Source organism: Thermomyces dupontii, assembly GCF_041956625.1.
Source record: "Thermomyces dupontii strain NRRL 2155 unplaced genomic scaffold VTN31scaffold_1, whole genome shotgun sequence".
Classification (NCBI taxonomy): domain Eukaryota; kingdom Fungi; phylum Ascomycota; class Eurotiomycetes; order Eurotiales; family Trichocomaceae; genus Thermomyces; species Thermomyces dupontii.
Window position 1 is genome coordinate 1,937,429 of NW_027192307.1, and position 17,879 is coordinate 1,955,307.

A 17,879-nucleotide genomic window follows, 5' to 3' on the forward strand; every position below is an offset into this window, starting at 1 on the left:
TTCAAAAAGCTCTATATGCCATCCGTGTACAGTAGTTGTTGACCAAGCAACCTACTAGCGAAGCCCTACCTACAGGTACCGACATTCCAAAACGATCAATCCGTCGGAATCATATCCATGTCTATCATATCTATATCTACAATTAAAGCAATGTATATACATACATGCATGGCAGTGAATGCAATCCAATCTAGGGCGGCATGTCCAGCACATTGACCAGCAATGCCTGTTGTTCGAGATAGTATGGAAACGATCTGCTCAGCTTCATGTCGTATCCGCCCCTTATTGCGGCATGGAACAGGTAAACGGTCCGCGAACGGCGCCATGTCGATAGTTCTCGATCTGCAAAGACTCGTGAGCGAGGCCGAGGCAAGGAAAAAATGCAACGAGTAGGGAAGACTGACTATGTCATGCACACTCGAATAGGTTCCTCCGACCAAGATGAGGATGCCCATTGCGAAGATCAAGGCGTTGGCAATGCCGAGAGCAATGTTCTTTGGGGATTTCCATGACCCCTCGCGAACGAGCTTGAACCACATGATGGCTGGGAGATAAAAGGTGAAGCCGGAGACGAACAGAGACGATGAGATTGATAGGAGATCGTTGAAGAAAGGGATCACCTCAGCGACGATAAACGCAATCACCGTGATGACGGTGATCAATGCAGTCCAGGTTATCCAGCCCATCTTGGTGTTGATGAACCGAATTGTGGAGTTTTTGAACACTCTGCCATGGATCATGCGACCCAGCACGGTGCTGTTGATGGAGCCGCTGATGAAGATGACGGGCAAGCCGACGCCGAAAGCGACCTTGCTGAGAGTGGTTCCCGCCGACAGCAACGCGGGGCTTTTCACGTCCTTGCCAACAAAGGCATAAATCAATGCCCCAGTCAGTGTGTAGATGACGATTTCAATCGTGCCCAACGACCAGATCGATTTGACATAATTCTTCGGGGTATGCATCTCATCCATGAAGGAGAACTGGCACATGGCAAAACTGTAGGCAAAAATGATGTTGGTGACGGCAATGAACCCCTCTGCAAATGTCACACCTTCCTTCGGCCACGCAGACCAATTGACCGCCGAAAGCCCCCCGGGAGCATTGCTGCTCCGGACTCCCGTGCCAATCATGGTGATCAGGATCGCCGCGACGATGGACGCAAAGTCAATGTAGCCGAGGATGGCGACTTCGGCGAAGCTCGGTGGCAGGGCCAGGAGCAGCAGAATGACGGCTGACACGACCCCAAATACCACCGAACAGACATCGCTCTCGGTGATGGTGACAAAGGCGATTGTTCCCGTCAGGCAATGCGAGCCGACCAAGAAGATCAATTGCAAAACGAGCATGATGCTGACCAGCTCATAGCCGACACGACCTGCCAACAGCCCTCCCGCATCGGCGTAGTGTGCCACGTGTGGAAACTTTAGCTTGACCTGCCCGACCACGTAACTGGTGTAGATAGCAAAGAATCCGAGAGCCACGCAGGTAATGACACCTGCCACCATGCCGAGAGTCGCAAATGACGACGGCAGGGTCAGACTGCCCAGTGCAATGGCCTCGACGATCAGGACGACCGTGAGACGTTTCCATCCCAGGCGACTGAACTTTTTGATTCCGCGGTCGATGATGATGCGTTCCTCCTCCGATAACTTGCCTGTCTCGAGTTCATACTGTGGCGGGGCATCAGTGCACGGGAGCACATCCTTGTGAGACATTTTGTCCGCAAGCTGGTCGTTGGCCGCTTTCTCGGTCTGAGGAACCGAATTCATGGAGGTTCTGTTCCTGGTGATGCTGACCTAATCTTGGAGGGCAGTTTTTTGGCAGGCGCTGCCAGTCAGCAGCGGATGGCAGCAAGACGGGGGTGTTGGAGGACTGCAATGGAGAGAAGGAAGGGTTCTTAAAAGGAAAGAATCTGCACAAGGAAACCACAACCGACCGGCCCGGAGGAGTACGGAGTACAGTACCACTTAGTAATGGTCGCCGATCCCGGAGCCCCGAGTCCGGAGTCTATCCTCCATTTGTCGATTTTTTTTGCAGATTTTGTATCACCGCCGATCCGATTGGTTCCCGACCTCCGATCATCCAGACTTGGCATTTGACCGTCGGTTGCTTATGAAGAATAAGCTAGGCACTTGCTGGAGACCCTGCAGAAACTCTGGCCAGTCACAGTTCCCCTATCTTGACCCACTCTCCAAGTCGGGCATGCTGGTGATCCAATCAGGATTAAACCGCACATTCGAGAACAATTTTCTGCTCCATTTCCATTTCTGCCTTGACTCGCAGCAATTGCTGTTTCGGGAAATTCGATGTAACCTGCTCCATCGAGAAAAATCTCGCTGTCCGGGGCCCCAATCCACCCCAATCCAATAATCCCCATCTCCAAACACGAATAGAGGTACGTACTCCAAACTCCAGACAAACCCCTCCGCGGAAAAGTGGACGGTCCAATACATAACTAGTACAGCTTCTCCAGTTCTCCACGTTTCGGGACGGAGAAACTTCGCTCTCCAAGCAATCGACCGGATCCTTCATTTCCACCGAGAATCTTCCCCAGATTGTCATTGTCCTTGGGGAGAATTCTGCGCCATTTACAAGACCATGCGTCGGGCGTTTCATAGAAAACTTTAGTTGTCCGGCAACAGATCAGCCATGCGCGCCTCGATTCCGAATTCAAGGTTCGAACATCCAGAACATCCGACGCTACCCGAGTTTCTTGCACGGTCTTCACCTTTAAGATTTCCCATAACCTTATTGTTGAGCAGTCAAGTCGCGTGAAAGCGTGGATGGAGATATTTCTCAACTCAGCGGAGCACCGGAGTCCGTTCTTACTAATCATCAATCTCGATTCCTCCATAGAGTTCCTATTCCTTGCTCCTTACCGCCTCTCGAACTCGGCTGACATGGTAAAGTACTCCATAAACTAGTAACTACTATGATGCTCTGGTCCAGAGGACCGAACGGCGACCTTCGCAGCAAGCTTGAAATCACCGACACCTACAACAATTATTCATGGACTTGCTTCATAGCTGAATAGGCTGAATCATTCATGGTGGACTTCACCGTCGGTCAATCAACAACAATGAGCAACTGCTCCGTACTGAGATTCTGGTCGGGACTTGGAAGTCGTTTGATAATTGCCATGCAAGGTACGGAGTAAGTACTCTCCACAAACAATTGTGCACGAGGGTGCAACATACGCATGCTAAGAATGCTAGGCTTGTCGAAGTACGTACGTACCTAGACTCAGTACCGGAGCGGCTCGTCGGTCAAAGGCGGCACATTCCTTCTCGCCGTAGCTTGCAGCTCAAGAGCGGGTCACGGCGACATCTGATAGGACCACAGTGTGGGATCATCATAGAATGAGGAGCCAAATATGGGATGCTGCGTTGTAAGCACACATCCTGGAGCTTAAATTGCTTGACGGGACAAGTTAGGTTACTCTGCAGTCTGCACGACGCGTACGGAGTTCGGAGTATTAAATACAGTACAGGAAAATGCGGGTAATATGTTGTCCGTATTATTTAATTCCCGGATTAGTATGCCTGCACGAATCCCCGGTGCGGCTCCAAACTACATAGTTATTGGAAGGCCCTGCATCTGCACATGCCCGAGGCGAGAGGAACCATTCTGCATTATCAAGTGGAGCTTACAGAGCAGCTGCTGACATTGTGGTACATATCAAGTACCTACAGTAGTACATGGCCTAATTCAGACGAGTTCTGTGGGAAACGAAACAAAGGCCAGTTGATTGAACCTACTCCTCAAGACTCCAAATAGTCACTTGTTTCTAGAGAATTCAACACCCATCATGTGCATGCACTAAACACCACCTCCTTCAGATTGACCAACCTACTTGAGATACATCGTTGCACGGTGCCGATATCTACCCCAAGTATTTGGGTTGTGACGGAGGTCTTGACCTCCTCGAGTACATACACAGTAAGGTTCACCGGGATAGCATGAACTTCTCCACAAACTTCCTCGCCTCCCATCTCAAATAGTTCTGCCGCAGGGGTGAGTGCCTCCCGAATCATTTCCCTGAACTCTGAAAAAAAAAAAAGGGTTGCCAACTGGCGGCTCGTCATCCTTGTCCTTCAGACCTCACCTCGTACTAGGATTCCGACTCTGCGTTTGTCTCATGCAAGTCCTTCTGCCCGGGGACATCAGGACCCGCCAACGGCGCAAATTCTAATCGTAAGACCAATCGTTCGTCTTGCCGCAAAGGAGCGTTGTTCGTCATTGACCAGTCAACATCATTTCTTCTGTGCGGAGTGTCAGTTGTTCTTAAACGTCTCCCGGTGCCCATTAGCCTAGGCACACCAATGAATCTTGATTTTTCGTCCAGCAGTATCCTGCCCATGTCTTGAAGACGAGCACTCCTACAAACTACGAAGATGGCCCTTCTTTAACGTGTGTTGGGAATTCCTCTCAATTCAGTGTCTATTCTGGGATGATCTACGGCTTTCGGCTGAAGCTGATCTCTCTTTTCTCAGTTTACTCGATATGTTTCCGACCAATTCGAGGTGTACGGATCGGTTTCATGACAAAGAGATGTTGCGATGAAAGGTTTCAGCTCTGCTCAGTTAGTCTCCAGTAAACCGTTGATAATAGCACATGAGGCAAGATGTGGTCTCCGTTGGATTCTTCTCACCGAGAATTAGGTGAACAGAATGACATACGCATACCACATGAGGGAGCTGCTTGCCAAATAAACAGCTGTACGAGTAGGTACTCACTATTTCAGTTGGATCATGCATTCCAAGCAAGGTGAAGACAGCGACCACATCCGTCCGTGACTCCGCACCCTTCTTTTCTTCTGGATATCGGAGATATTCAGATATCGTAATCAGAAGAGTCCATGCTCATTCAATGCTGTGTACTGTACTGTCTTCTCTTCTGGCGATTATAATAACTACGTCAGTTCCCTATTGAACCCCGAGTCGATGCATTCAATCTTTGACACCAGCGACAGGATCCTACTAATCTGATTAATGTGCTTCCTAGAGTCAGTGCCTCTATTCATTCCAGGCAGCCCATTCTCCGCTGTGCCTATTACTTATCCAGTTGCTCAGTCAAAGATCGGATACCCATTTCACGAGCTCGTCTCGCCAACTCGTTAGTTAGACTACGTAGTCTACCCCTCGGGATAGGACACGAAAGTACAAATAGACGAAAGGGGAGGGCCTATTCCACCTTGCCAAGGTCATCAATTGCCTGGTCAAAAGCTTCAATCATCGGCCCGTAGAGAACCTTCGGATCTTTAGGCGTCCCTGTGAAAACTATGTGACCATTCCATGGAAACAAGATGCGACGTAGCCTTCGACATAGGGGTTTCAGACGCTCCAGCTCCGGCGGGAACTCGTTGGTAAGGAGCTCGAACCTTTCGGCGTTTTCAACGAGGCCACCCTTTGTGATGGCAATATCTTCAAAAGTCCCCATGTACCACTTTGTGAGATGACTCGACAACGGTTGGCCTGTTGGATTGCCGACATACTCCCAGCCACGACGAGCGCATTGCCAAATTAGCACGTAAAAGAATGACTCGAGATCGTGCCGGTACGTATGATCTTTGTTCAGTAGCACCTCGATAGCCATGAACTCCATGGTGCCTGTACGACGCCGAGCGCCACTGGGCCCTTTGCCCAGCTCCTTCGCAAGATCCATGTCAATAAGCATTCCCGCAAAGCCGGTTTTTGCGCGATCTGTTATGATGATGTTGTTTTCTGAGATGTCCCGGTGAAGAATGTTTCCATCTAAACAAAGGGACTGGTGTGCCTTGATCGCATCGCGCAGTGCCTGCACCAGCTCCAGTGGCGATCGGTATGTGTAGATCGGCCGACCAGCCGGAAATATCACGAGGCAGCGAAGAATGCGATTGTCATATGGGTCCTCACGGGCAGAAAACAGACTAGTTCCTTGCTTTTCTTGCACCTCGAACGTGACTTCGTTGGAAGCACCCACGGAATTACCTCCGGACCGTGATCGCTTCGGCTTGGGGAGAGTAGAAGCTGATTTGCGTTTGTTTGAACGCTCAGAGGAATTCACAACGCTGCTCCAACTGCGAGTTTTGTTAGCCGACAGAGCTGGCAATGGGGAATGCAGGGACTGAGACTGCGTAATATTGGACGCGCCCCGAAAAGTATAAGGCGTCGTGAACGTCATCCCTGACCGCATATCGCTGATACTGACGATACTGCAATGTCCTTCCAGTCGGGCAATCCCTTCAACTCCTTTCTGGTTCGCTCGCTGAAGAAGAGTCGACTCAGGCTGACGCCTATCCGACGTCCAAGAAAACTTGGTCACGTACTCCCAGTCCTCGGAAACTTCCTTCCTGGAGAGAAAGCAAACGGTTCCCCGGCTAACAATCGCCCGTTGACAAATCAGAGGATTGGACTGCAACTCGAGCCGCACCTCCTTCCCCTCGTGCTTCACTCGTACAAACTGACGGTCGCCGTCCCGCTCGATGAATATGTCCAGCCCGAGTTGCTCCTCGTCCATCATGGTATACCCAGCAATCACCCGTATGAAGCGTTCCGGCTGCTTGTGAATATCGAATGAATCAGGGCTATAGCAGCCCGAGCGGTCAAATACCCACGTCGTCATCAGAGACCCGCAAATTGTAAACGCGTGGAGGTCGCGCCGTGTCGGCTGGGAGGCGAATACTTCTCGCGCGTATGCAGCGAGCTGTACCAGCGGATCCTTCACACCCCGGTCGGAAGCCTTGAGTTCACCAATCACCTCAATGTCCCTCCAGTTATGCTTGTCGTTCGAGGTATCCCCGCTCTTTCGTTTGAGAATGACATCAATCTGCCGTCGTGGCTCACCGCCGGTAAGCTTCCGCGGGAGATTGATCCTGTAGTAACGACGTTGTTCATTCCAAAGAAAATCGTCTTGTAGCTTGAACAACCATGCAAGCAGTTCGTCTTGTGAAGGCGAATCGGGAATACCGACCCATTTTCCGCCAATATGAAGGTGTCTCGTTGATTGGTATACTTTTTGCGCAGATCCGTCCAGACTTTATTTTCAAAATACTTCTCGTAGAATCCCTGCACGTTGCGATACGTGCAGTCCTGGATCTCTTGAAAGACTCTGAGGTCAACCTGGTTACGGGTCTGCTCGCTGCCTCGTAATGATCCCGAGTTGGTTTTTATCGGCGTGTTAATCACCACGTGGTGAGCGCTCGGTGCTAGTGGAGTCGCTCGAGAGGTTGTGGCGATGAGATTGAACACGGTACCCCAAATGTTGGTGTCATCAGCATTTTGAATGACGAGCTTCACGAGGGGCCGGCAGTGGTCGTAGGAGAGGTCGCCATCTCGAACACGCAGGTAGAGTGCTGCAAGTTCTTGCCGCAAATTACGACTGCTGATCCTCGAACGAAGGTTCAATGCGGCTTTTGTGCTTGACAGGGTATGTAGAAGATGAGACAACACGTCTCCAAGTTGCTCGAATTGGTCATCAGCGTTTTCAGAGTTGTATGAACTGTCCAGGTCACGGAGTGCTCCTTGTAGAGTGTGCAAAGAGTTGTTCAAGGGATGGTCTTTGATGACCCTGCGCTCTTCTTCTGACAACGAAGCCATCGGCATAGGCAAAACTGGACGTTTAATGAAGTTGGATGGTAGAGAATCATTTCTCGGGACGTCAGGAGCAAGATGTGAAGATGGGCATGAGCATGGTTATTGATCCACGCGTAAGGACGACAAGTAGGCTGCCGCTGAGGGCTTGGGCACCACGTTGACAGGCCCTCTGCGCTATTTACTTACTTACCCTAAAAGGGTACCAAGTTGACAGCACAAATATTACTGCAAGTAGACATTCAGCAACGAACTAAAATCATCAGTGAGCGAAACAGCAGGTTTAGTCCTAAACATAAGGGTTGCTTTCCATAACTTTTATAGGGTAACCTAACCTACGAGTACGAGTAAATCATGTCATATAGAGACTGTAGAGGTACCTGGTACGAATACTTGGACTCGGTACCTTCCTTAATAGGTTAGTTACGTATAATTACATAATATAAATTAACGTAATCCGACAGAAAACGGGTGACAGAACTTTTGATGGAGACCTCGTACTTATACTGAATGTATACGGTTATACCTACCTGGTACCTACCTAGGTGTCTAGGTAGGTACCTAGAGGTAGGTAGGTAGAGGTAGGTAGGTAGAGGTAGGTAGGTTATTTGTAAGTAACTGTCTTAGGCAAAGCGGAATGATTCGCGGGAAGGGTTCCTGATTCATCACTTCAGCCATGAATCGTACGGAGTACAGAACATGAGCTTACGCCTACACAGCTTAATCCTGGCAGACCCGAGCTGCGGATGTCACTCCATCCAGCCAGCCCATCAGAATGTCAAATCAGTTCTGTCGCAGACTTGCAATTCCCGGAATTTCGGTTGGATCAACATCATGAGACGTCGAATGGGAACGTCGCAGAGCAGCTATAGGAGCCCACTACTGCATTGATTGTCAGCCTGTCACATAATCCTTACATACGGATGCCGCTGACAACTGGGCCGGCACAGCCAGCCTGCAGAAGTCATTACTGCACGTCTGTCATCTCGAACCTGCATGCCTCGACTTAGCGCTCAACCACCCAGGAAGCTCCATTTTGCGAGTGATGGAACTAATCGTCGCCCACACTACGGAGTACTCGGGAGTCACGGTTCTTGCCCAACAGCCACATCTTTTTGGTCGACGCTCGAGATTACAGGCGCAACTCATCAGCCAGCCCAGAATCGGTGATAAAACTCAAGCAAATCTGCAATGGATCAAGAGTTCATGCATGCACAATGGTTGCATTGTGCGACCCCGATTCTAAGGAATGGAGAAATAAAGACCATCTCACGGTCAAATGCATCAACATTGCGATGTTCATCAGCCCTATATAAGTATCAGTCCAGGGTTCATCTTGATTCGGCTTGACCATACGAATGCAGTTTATCCTCTCTAACATTCTGTGGAAACGAAATCGGTCACGGTCCAGCATGAGTTCCGAAAACACTGAGGTTCGCAACACGGATGCGTACGAGTATTATCCCATTCAGGGGATTCCTGTCAAGGATGCCGGGCGCAAGAAGAGTGGCCCGCTTCGCCCGGTGCCACTTCGACAAAATATTGATGAATGGAGCGAGAACAAAGCGAACGAGAAACAGGTTCATTTGTTCGTGATGGCCTGGGACCGCTTCATGAAGAGGGACCCCAGTACCCGCGATTCCTTCTTTCAGGTTGCCGGTAGGATGACAAGACCTCTTCAGCAGTTGGATGTCTAACAGTTACTCCTAGGCATTCACGGAGAGCCCAACCGTGAGTGGGATGAGCCCGAGGAAGCAGGATCCGACTGGAAAAACAAGGGGTATTGCACCCATAACAACATTCTGTTCCCCATCTGGCACCGCCCCTACTTGCTCCTCCTGGAACAGCAGCTGTACGAGATCATGATCAATGAACTCGTGCCCAATTTTCCAGAAGCCGACCGTCCTGCCTGGCAAGAAGCAGCCGAGACGTGGCGTTTACCTTACTGGGACTGGGCAAGAACGAACAAGGTGCCTAAACTGGCGAAATACCCGACCACCTTTGTGCCAACTTTCGACGGAGGGGTAGAGCGAATTGACAATCCCCTCTACCAATTCAAGATGCCCAACTTGAAGACATGGGACTCGGAAGGCGTTACCAACTTTAAGGACCCTTGGGTTCAAGACGAAGAGAAGGCGCCGACCCTTTATGTGAGTACTTATGGCTGTGTCAAATGATCGTTGTCTGATTTGCTCCAGTACGGTCGTTGCATCAACACCAGTCGATGCCCAGACGAAGAAGATATTGACCCTGATGGCAATGCCTGGCGCTATGGCGTCGTCAACAACTCCAAGGTGGAGGACAACTTGAGGGACCACAGGTGGCTCGGCCCGGACAGTGCTAACTACGGTAAACCCATGGAGGTCGTCTACCGACTGCTCACCGTTCCGATGGAGTACCCGACGTTTGCTACCACTGCGCAATTGGACGGAAAAGATCAGTCTGTGCAGAACGATCTCAATATTGAGTACCTCCATAATACTTTGCACGGCTGGGTTGGCGGGGACTTCAATGGGCACATGTCGCAAATCCCGGTTGCGACATTTGATCCCCTGTTCTGGCTGCATCATTGGTATCGTGGATTCCTCGCCATTATCCTTTGCACAGTCGAGCTAATCTGTTGCAGCAATGTCGACCGCATTTTCGCTATTTGGCAGGCATTGAATCCTAACAAATGGTTCGAAACTGGGAAGGTCAACTCCTTCTTTCAAGATATCGTCGGTCTAAACGTCGACGATGAAATCACGACAAGCACGCCTCTACGTCCCTTTCATGGCGACAAGAAAGGCACTCTGCTCACTCCGAATGACGTCCGCCACACCAATGATTTTGGGTACAGCTACCCAGAACTCCAGGCTTGGAATCCCAAGTACAGTCCCAAGGGTCGCTTTGATCAAACTCTGTTCATCAGTGACCTGCGCAAATACGTCAACGAGACTTACGGTTTGTCTCGACGGCAGCTGCTGGGCGACGCTCAGTCTGGGTCTACGCCATCTGGCGTGACGAGCATTCCTGGAGGTCTCAAATCTGTTGATTTTTCATTCAGCATTCGTTATCTCCGGTACGTCACATTACACACAGCCTATGCAGCGAGACACTGAGCCATCTCTAGTTTTGCTTTCGGTGGAGAAGCTTTCTGGATTCGACTGTATCTCGCTCAACAAGAAGGTCGCCAGGTCTCCGCCACCGATCTGATTGGGGAAGTCTATAACTTCAGTCAACGCCCTGAGGTCAATGGCAAGGAAGTCTGTACCAATTGCAAGAAAGGCCAACAGAAGAAAGTCAAGGCAACGGCGTATCTGCCTATCACGCCTGTGTTGTACAGCTTGATCAAAGAAGGAAGGGATCTGAAGTCATTGACAAGGGAAGAAGTGCTGGCGTACTTGCAGAAGCGGGCTTACTGGCGTGTTGTCAAGGTGTGTTCGCTGAGCCATGAGGGACATTTCAACACAGGAATGCTGATTGGGATCAGAATGGCAAATCGCTTCCCCGTTACGAAGTGGAAAAAGTGGAACTTGAGATTGTCGGAGGCACTAATGACGCGACAAACTTTGAGGATCCAACGAAGGCTCCTCTGCTCGAAAATTTCAAGGAGGAGCCGACCATCTCTGGTGGTGCCGATGGTGCCTTCAACCCCGACTTGAAGCAACCAATTGTTCCTCCGCCGCCACCTAAGTATGTTATCTTGTTCCATCGGATCTCTTACAATAGCTGACATTGTTTGTCCCACTCAGGCCTGTTGTTCCTAAGGCAACCCTTCCTCTCCGGGGGTCTCTCACTCTGAAAGCGCCTCTGGAGACTGATGGTGTTATTCTGGTGAACGCACCGAAGTTGGACCTCAAGAAGGCCGTGACGTCGACCATCGACAACACCCAGATCAACTTTTTGACCGGCTCCGAGACTCTTATCCTGATCTCCTTCCGTCGTGCCGAAGGCGAAATTGTCTTCAACTCGCGGTTGCAAGGATCCTACGGCGAGGAAGTGCGTGTGCCTCTCGACAACCGCTTTAAGACCAAGACGCCTACTTTTTTGCTGCACGACCAAGGCGATGGCTATGAGGTGTTCATCGACTGGGTCCACGTTGTCTGGTTCGAGAAACGGGAGAAGGAGAAGAAGATCACTCGGGTGACTTACGGCGTCAATGAGTCCCAGAACCCCGTGCTGGGAGACGCACTGAAGGTGAAGGTGTTCCCATCTCTGAAGGAGCTCTTCCACCATTGAAAAGGATGAACGAATGCAGGATACAGCGGGTAATACGCAGGCTAGCCTGCCCTTTTTTTATAGGAACTACTAGGTAATAATCGAGATTGCACATTTGATCGTCGGGTAGTATTCGACTCTCTGAGGCAATCCCTTTGAATACAGAAGCTAGAGTGCGAATGGCAATCTTCACATCGATTGAACCCGGCCTGTATATTTCACTTTGCCATCGCAACCGCAACTTGGCATTGACGAAAGCCAAAGCATAGAGCGGAAAACCCGAACCTGCGCTATTATCAGGATACAGGTGTTTCAAATTTGACAAAGACACCTCTCTGACTGGGAATATATGATGGCGACATGTATGTTGTTGCACCTCCAATGCAAGGGGGAGGGGAAGGCTATGGAATATTAGTACCGATCAGTAGGGATGGCACTACCGTCTATTTTACCCAGTGAGTCACTCCTCTGGATAGCAGCAAATGTAACCTACATACCTATATCGATAGGTAAGTAGTACCTAAGTTCAGGGCAGAAGGAGCAGCGAGTGTCGAGGGCCGTCGCATCCGACTTGTCTGCCATGGCCTCTCTGCTTGAGAGTCGCAGTGCCTTACGGCCCGCTGTCTTGCTTGAATCTGAACCCAGCGTGCATTTCACATCTGGGACGAAGTATCTACCTTTGTATGTTATACGGAGTAGTACCTTATGTATGTCGCTGTGGAGATTAATAAATAAAAAAAAAAAAAGGAATGGCGCTGCCCGGAATCGAACCGGGGCCGGCTGAGCCACAATCAGACATCCTGACCACTAGACCACAGCACCCATTCTAACGGCGCCCCATGGACAAAACGGCAGTGCGTGCCTGCAACAAGTGCAGGAGTATTGGCCCTGACCTGGGGACTTCCCGCACGCAAGGTCGACTAACCAGGATGACCACTGGTTCCTGTTCCGAAGGGCAGAATAACTGCAGGGGGTTTCCCGAAGTGAGTATTAGCGGTTTCGTGGTTGGAGACTTGGACTGCAGTTGCATGAGAGTAATTACTAGTACTTACTACTAGGGATTGAATCCAGGAACAGTTGACTGAGAAGAGGAAAGAGTGAAGGATTGCCTGCAAGGATCTGAGTCCCTAATTAGATCGCAGTGCCAATTGCAGAATGGCGATCCATCGATTCCTGCTTCAGGAAATGCAGTTCCCGATTCTGATGTCTGTCAACCCGCGGTGAACAATCGAACCGTCATCGTTGGAGAGACATTGTAGCAGGTGTCAAAGGGTCACTGCGGGGGCCGATGAGGACCACGAAACACTTCCGCATGGTCGTGAGCTCGAGCTTGTTGTCTTCTGCACAGGATCCGACTCGTCAAAGGGCAAGTGAGCGAAAATGTACGATGCGTAAGTAGTTATATTGGAGACCTTGACTGTAAGTAGGTATAGTATATTCCAGTATCGGCAATTCAGCATCAGCAATGGGCAATCCCTGCGGTTGCAATTCAACGTGAAATGGAGTGGCCCCGACAGCTATTGAACGGCGCCTGCTGGTAATGCCCAATTTCTGCATTTGCCTGAATACTCCTGGGTCAGCCATTCCGCTCATATCGCGATCAGGAGTCATGAATGGAGGAAAGGTCGCCGCCTTCAGCGTACTTGAACAGTAGCGTACTTAGCAGAAGAAAAGGATGCACAAGACATTCTCCAATGGTTAAGTGGTAGTCGAGAAGGCATATCGATCAATATCTCGGGGCCAATCATTGCATCGTCTCTGCTTGCACTGCGAAAGCAGGTCATAATTCAACAGACTGACTAGGCGTACCGCCTGTACTTGCAGATCTGGGCTCCCACTCACAAGGAAAGCACTGGTTAGGGTTCATAGTCATAGCCGGTCTGTGGAGTATGTGCTCCTGTAGCCTAGGTAGTTATATGCTGGACTTTAGAAATTCCTCATAGGCTGCCAGGTAAATTGAAACCGCATCCTGGGAAGCAGACAATTAGCAATACTATACACTGTGAGCACCTCATACGTACTCGTTGTCAACGGTGCGGAACGCCCCTGCCAGTTGTTTTGTCGTCAATAATTTCCCGACATTGATCTGAGGTGCGAGCTGACAACTGGGTTGAGTTGTATCTATGTAAGTACCTCGTTAGTTAACCAAAGTACGAGCAACTACCTAGGTTATTCGTAGTTACACATAGAGCAGTTGACCTGTTATGTAACTCGTATGAAGGAAAGAGAGTAGCCAGGAACCACATATAACTCAAACTCCTTCGATACCTAAGTTACCTAGCTCACAATTTAAGAACCTTCTTTTCAAGGATCGAAAAGCGCATGGCTCGTGATAAACTCAGGGGCTCTGGGCTCGATATTCCTTACGCCACACTCCATAACACAGCTCCGCCTTAACTAGTCGATACTCGTATTTTACGAGTAACTCCTCGTACTCCGCCTGAGTCTCTGACAAGCAATTTACCACTGTGTGCGAGTATGTAAGAGTCCAGTAACTTATATTGTCATCGTCAAGAGTTAACTAACCCCAATAATAATATACATGCAACTCCTTCGGAACACTGCAGTGGGATGTTGGTGCCTGTCACTCACCCTAGGCTGGTTAATAACGAGTTTGAAAACAATGAACTGACGGAGTACTCCGTACGGAGGAGTCCACGCTAGATCAACAGAAATCCTAGTCGAGTTCGTTAACTACTTCTTACGAGTAGTTATTCCCGCACCATGTCCGGAGCTCGGCTGAAAACTACGGAGTACGTAGCCAACCTACCTACCCTTTCTGGATGTACCCCTTCCGAAGGGCGTCCAGATAAGGATGCATGGATGAATCCTAGGGCTCAATTCCTGGTTCTCAAGGCGGCTGATGGGAACTCCCTGCGATGAATGCGTAAGGTTAGGTTTGTGGCCAACCTCCTGAGAAGATGGATCAAGTTTCCACTCGAAGCTTTCGGAGCAGTTGACCGTTGACTTGACGAGTACACTTTGGAATACGAATTGGAGCTGTTCTTTGTCCGTCAGTCCAGATGCACGGTGCACCCTATCCGTATTCCGGGGAGGTGGAGCGGTTTTCTCCACAAGCCTACATTAAGCATCGAACCACAGTTAGCCGAAGCGACGATCATGAGCTTCTTTGGTAGGGACGGCTGGCTTGGCCTGCATGGGCCATGCGGCCTTGACCAGGCTCACTCAAAATCGGGTACTGTACGGAGTACTCCGTACTCGTACTGTTTACTGTAAACACTGAGCGGTCAGGCCAGGCCAACTCAGCCTGTGCTCTTTTTGTCGATGAGGAACGAAATTCTGCAATGTGTCCAGGTCAAACTCAAGATTACTGTAAGTAGGTTTCTAGTAGGATTCTCCAGACAATCCGTAAACCTCATGCTCGTATTAAGAAAAGGTCTTGACGAATTGGATCTTCGGCCGAACCTCCCCATATCCCCAGTGATCAGCAAGGATTGCTTGCTGCTGCCGGCTGAAAAGTTTGAATCACGCAGGCACACGCTCGTAGACTAGGCCTAGACCATGCCAAACTCCATACAGTTGGTTAGGCCATGTGTTCCGAGCATCAACTTGGTGTGGTTAGGTTAAGATTGTTAGGACAAAAAGGGGCAAGGTCAGCAGCCAGCAGTCAACACACGTCATGATGTCAGGGACTCGGGGCAGCTTGGCGAGTCGATAGTTCAGCCTTTTGCCCCATCCGGCGACCATCCTTGGTCTCCCGTCTGTGGAGGAATTGGAGCTCAGGGGGATCGAATCAAATTAAAAGTAAAATGGCAATAACTTGTCAGCCAAGTACGCAGCGAATCAGGCCTCTTGAATTTGGATTATCAGCCCAGTCTTAATTCGTCTGTTCAACGCAGGATGCCCTAAAAAGTCAGCCCCTACCTGTCCAATTTTGAACAGGCCGCTCGAGTTCCCGAGTGCCCCTGCGCTACTCGTTCCGGGAAAATAGACTTCAAGCTTTACTTCCTTTCAATATGAACGGAGCAGCGCTGAACCGGGGCGCTTTGATGCCGATCCCAAGTACAAAATGCCCTTGGTCTCCCAGCTCAACGTCCGTCTTTTCTGTTCACACAACACGAACTCCAGTTCTGTCGCTCCTTTTGCCATTGACGTTCGCTGTTGATATTTGCAGTCACTCGTTTTTTACACTTTTTACACTTCCACTCTTTTCTACAAAACGTTATATACTTGATTCACAATGAAGAGCGCGGCTGTCCTGTCTGCCATCACCTTCGCGGCCTCGGCCTCTGCGAGTGTACGTATATGCCAGCAGTCATTTGCTTGCAATTGTCGCTAAATCATTTGTTCCAGGGCCTGATCAGCGTCCCAGCCAACCTGTGCCTCAATATCCTCGGCGATCAGGAATGTCGTCAAAAGACCTCGGCTGGCTCTGGCCTCGTTGAGGTTCCCATCAACCTTTGCATCAATGGCCTTGGCGAGCAAGACTGCCTGCAGTCCGCGAAGACCGACGAAAATGGCGAGCCGCTGCTCTTTGTGCCCGTCAACGTTTGCCTTAACATCCTCGGCGATCAGGATTGCATCCAGAAGTATAAGCATACTGGCGGTCTCGTCGAAGTCCCGCTGAATGCCTGCCTCAATGTCCTCGGCGAGCAGAGGTGCAAGCAGGGCCCTCTTCCTGGCGAGGATGACGACGATGACGGTGGTGATGACGGCCACGATGGCGGCGATGAGGGCGGTGACGATGGCCACGATGGTGGCGACGAGGGTGGTGACGACGGCAGTGACGGCGGCGACGATGGCAACGGAGAGCCCAATCCTAACCCCGTCACTCCGCCCAGCTCTGAGTCCACCGCGCCCTCGGAGAACATTCCTACTGATTCCTCCGCCCCTGCCGATCACTCCAGCTCTGCTGCTCTCGAGCCTTCCGTGACGACTGAGTGGATCACGAGCACTGTTACCTACTGCCCTTGCACCGACGCTCCCTCTGACTCGGCTGCTCCTACTGGTGCTGGTGTTGCGCCCTCCACCGGCTTCACCAAGGCGCCTCTGCCGGCGCCCACTGGTCCTTCTCCGTCGCAAGTGCCGCCGGAGGGTGGCTACTCGAACTCTGCGGCGGGTACGTCCATGTCGTTCGTCACTGCCGCCATTGGCGCCCTGGCCGCGATCGCGTTCCAGCTGTGAATGTTTTCATTTCGCTAGCTACCCTGTTGATGTATTATTCTTAATGCGGGACCTATGGTCGTGATTTGCTTGTATACACTTTCTGTGTGTATTGTAGGATGTTAAGTCAATGTTGGCTGTATAACTTATTGGGCTGGAGCTCGTAATTCGATTAATGACATTATCATGCTATCCATCCGCACTGTTGGCATCTGACTTTTGTTGTACTGTCGAATTGTACAAAGTACGGAGTACTCTGGAGTTCTTGAATCGTCCTCTCCCTTGAGCCGACCCTATCCCGAAATTTCCTCCACATGATGTAGTGACGAATACTCTGTACCAGTTACTCCTAGGACCATTAATCAATCGTTTCTTGATCGAAGTGTTGACTTCATTCGTTCGAGCATTAACTGCCGTTTGTGCTGTGATGCAGAACATTTGCGACGCTGAAAGATCTAGAACGGTGTGAGGCACATGGTTCTGCCCTACATCGAGGCGCCCCCTTGCAGCAAGTATTGGACCTACTTGTTCTCTGCAGCTTGCAGATGATGAACTTGTCAAATTACGAGAGTAGTTACTCTGACTGTCGGGCTGTCCTCGGGCTCACGTATTCTGTACAACAATACAATGTGCATACTCCGTACACGTACGTTTCGAAATCTGGCGAGCCTAAACTTGAGGAAGGAACAGAATCTCAAGTTGTACTCCGAATGTCCAAAATAACTTCAATTCGGATTGATCAAGCGGTGAAGAGATAGGTTAACCTATTTGGATCAATTGATTGGATGGTTTCGATCGAGACCGGCCATCACCATGAGCGGTTGAGAGCACTGACCAAGTGAGCTCCCCTAGACCTTAGGTAGCCTACCCCCAGAGCCTAACTGCCTACCTAGGTTTGAAGCACGGTGAAAACGGTCGAACGGACCGATTCACTCCGATGGCTGGACAGGAAGCCTTAAGCAAGGTGCCCCCGGATCAGATGCT

The 17,879-nt window shown here is 50.3% G+C and overlaps 6 protein-coding genes and 1 non-coding gene across 7 annotated transcripts; 3 read left to right on the forward strand and 4 right to left on the reverse strand.

The window, feature by feature from the left end:
• Positions 1-282: 282 nt before the first annotated feature.
• Positions 283-1,715, reverse strand: VTN31DRAFT_714 (uncharacterized protein; the record flags this gene model as incomplete). The annotated part of the gene is made up of 2 exons (XM_069407828.1): positions 283-342; positions 405-1,715. 2 exons carry the CDS (start codon positions 1,713-1,715, stop codon positions 283-285), a joined length of 1,371 nt encoding a protein of 456 aa, XP_069263570.1.
• Positions 1,716-3,046: 1,331 nt separating this feature from the next.
• On the forward strand, positions 3,047-3,363 carry VTN31DRAFT_715 (uncharacterized protein; the record flags this gene model as incomplete). Its single annotated transcript, XM_069407839.1, has 2 exons — positions 3,047-3,153; positions 3,216-3,363. The coding sequence occupies 2 exons, from the start codon at positions 3,047-3,049 to the stop codon at positions 3,361-3,363; spliced, it is 255 nt and encodes an 84-aa protein (XP_069263571.1).
• A 1,821-nt stretch (positions 3,364-5,184) lies between these two features.
• On the reverse strand, positions 5,185-6,603 carry VTN31DRAFT_716 (uncharacterized protein; the record flags this gene model as incomplete). The annotated part of the gene is made up of 1 exon (XM_069407850.1): positions 5,185-6,603. The coding sequence occupies one exon, from the start codon at positions 6,601-6,603 to the stop codon at positions 5,185-5,187; it is 1,419 nt and encodes a 472-aa protein (XP_069263572.1).
• Positions 6,604-6,734: 131 nt separating this feature from the next.
• Positions 6,735-7,583, reverse strand: VTN31DRAFT_717 (uncharacterized protein; the record flags this gene model as incomplete). Its single annotated transcript, XM_069407861.1, has 1 exon — positions 6,735-7,583. The coding sequence occupies one exon, from the start codon at positions 7,581-7,583 to the stop codon at positions 6,735-6,737; it is 849 nt and encodes a 282-aa protein (XP_069263573.1).
• A 1,400-nt stretch (positions 7,584-8,983) lies between these two features.
• Positions 8,984-11,792, forward strand: VTN31DRAFT_718 (uncharacterized protein; the record flags this gene model as incomplete). The annotated part of the gene is made up of 7 exons (XM_069407872.1): positions 8,984-9,230; positions 9,282-9,721; positions 9,770-10,143; positions 10,198-10,632; positions 10,684-10,987; positions 11,044-11,246; positions 11,306-11,792. 7 exons carry the CDS (start codon positions 8,984-8,986, stop codon positions 11,790-11,792), a joined length of 2,490 nt encoding a protein of 829 aa, XP_069263574.1.
• A 729-nt stretch (positions 11,793-12,521) lies between these two features.
• On the reverse strand, positions 12,522-12,593 carry VTN31DRAFT_t16. Its single transcript has one exon. It is a non-coding gene; the product is annotated as a tRNA-His (tRNA).
• A 3,379-nt stretch (positions 12,594-15,972) lies between these two features.
• On the forward strand, positions 15,973-16,916 carry VTN31DRAFT_719 (uncharacterized protein; the record flags this gene model as incomplete). The annotated part of the gene is made up of 2 exons (XM_069407883.1): positions 15,973-16,029; positions 16,086-16,916. 2 exons carry the CDS (start codon positions 15,973-15,975, stop codon positions 16,914-16,916), a joined length of 888 nt encoding a protein of 295 aa, XP_069263575.1.
• Positions 16,917-17,879: the final 963 nt, after the last annotated feature.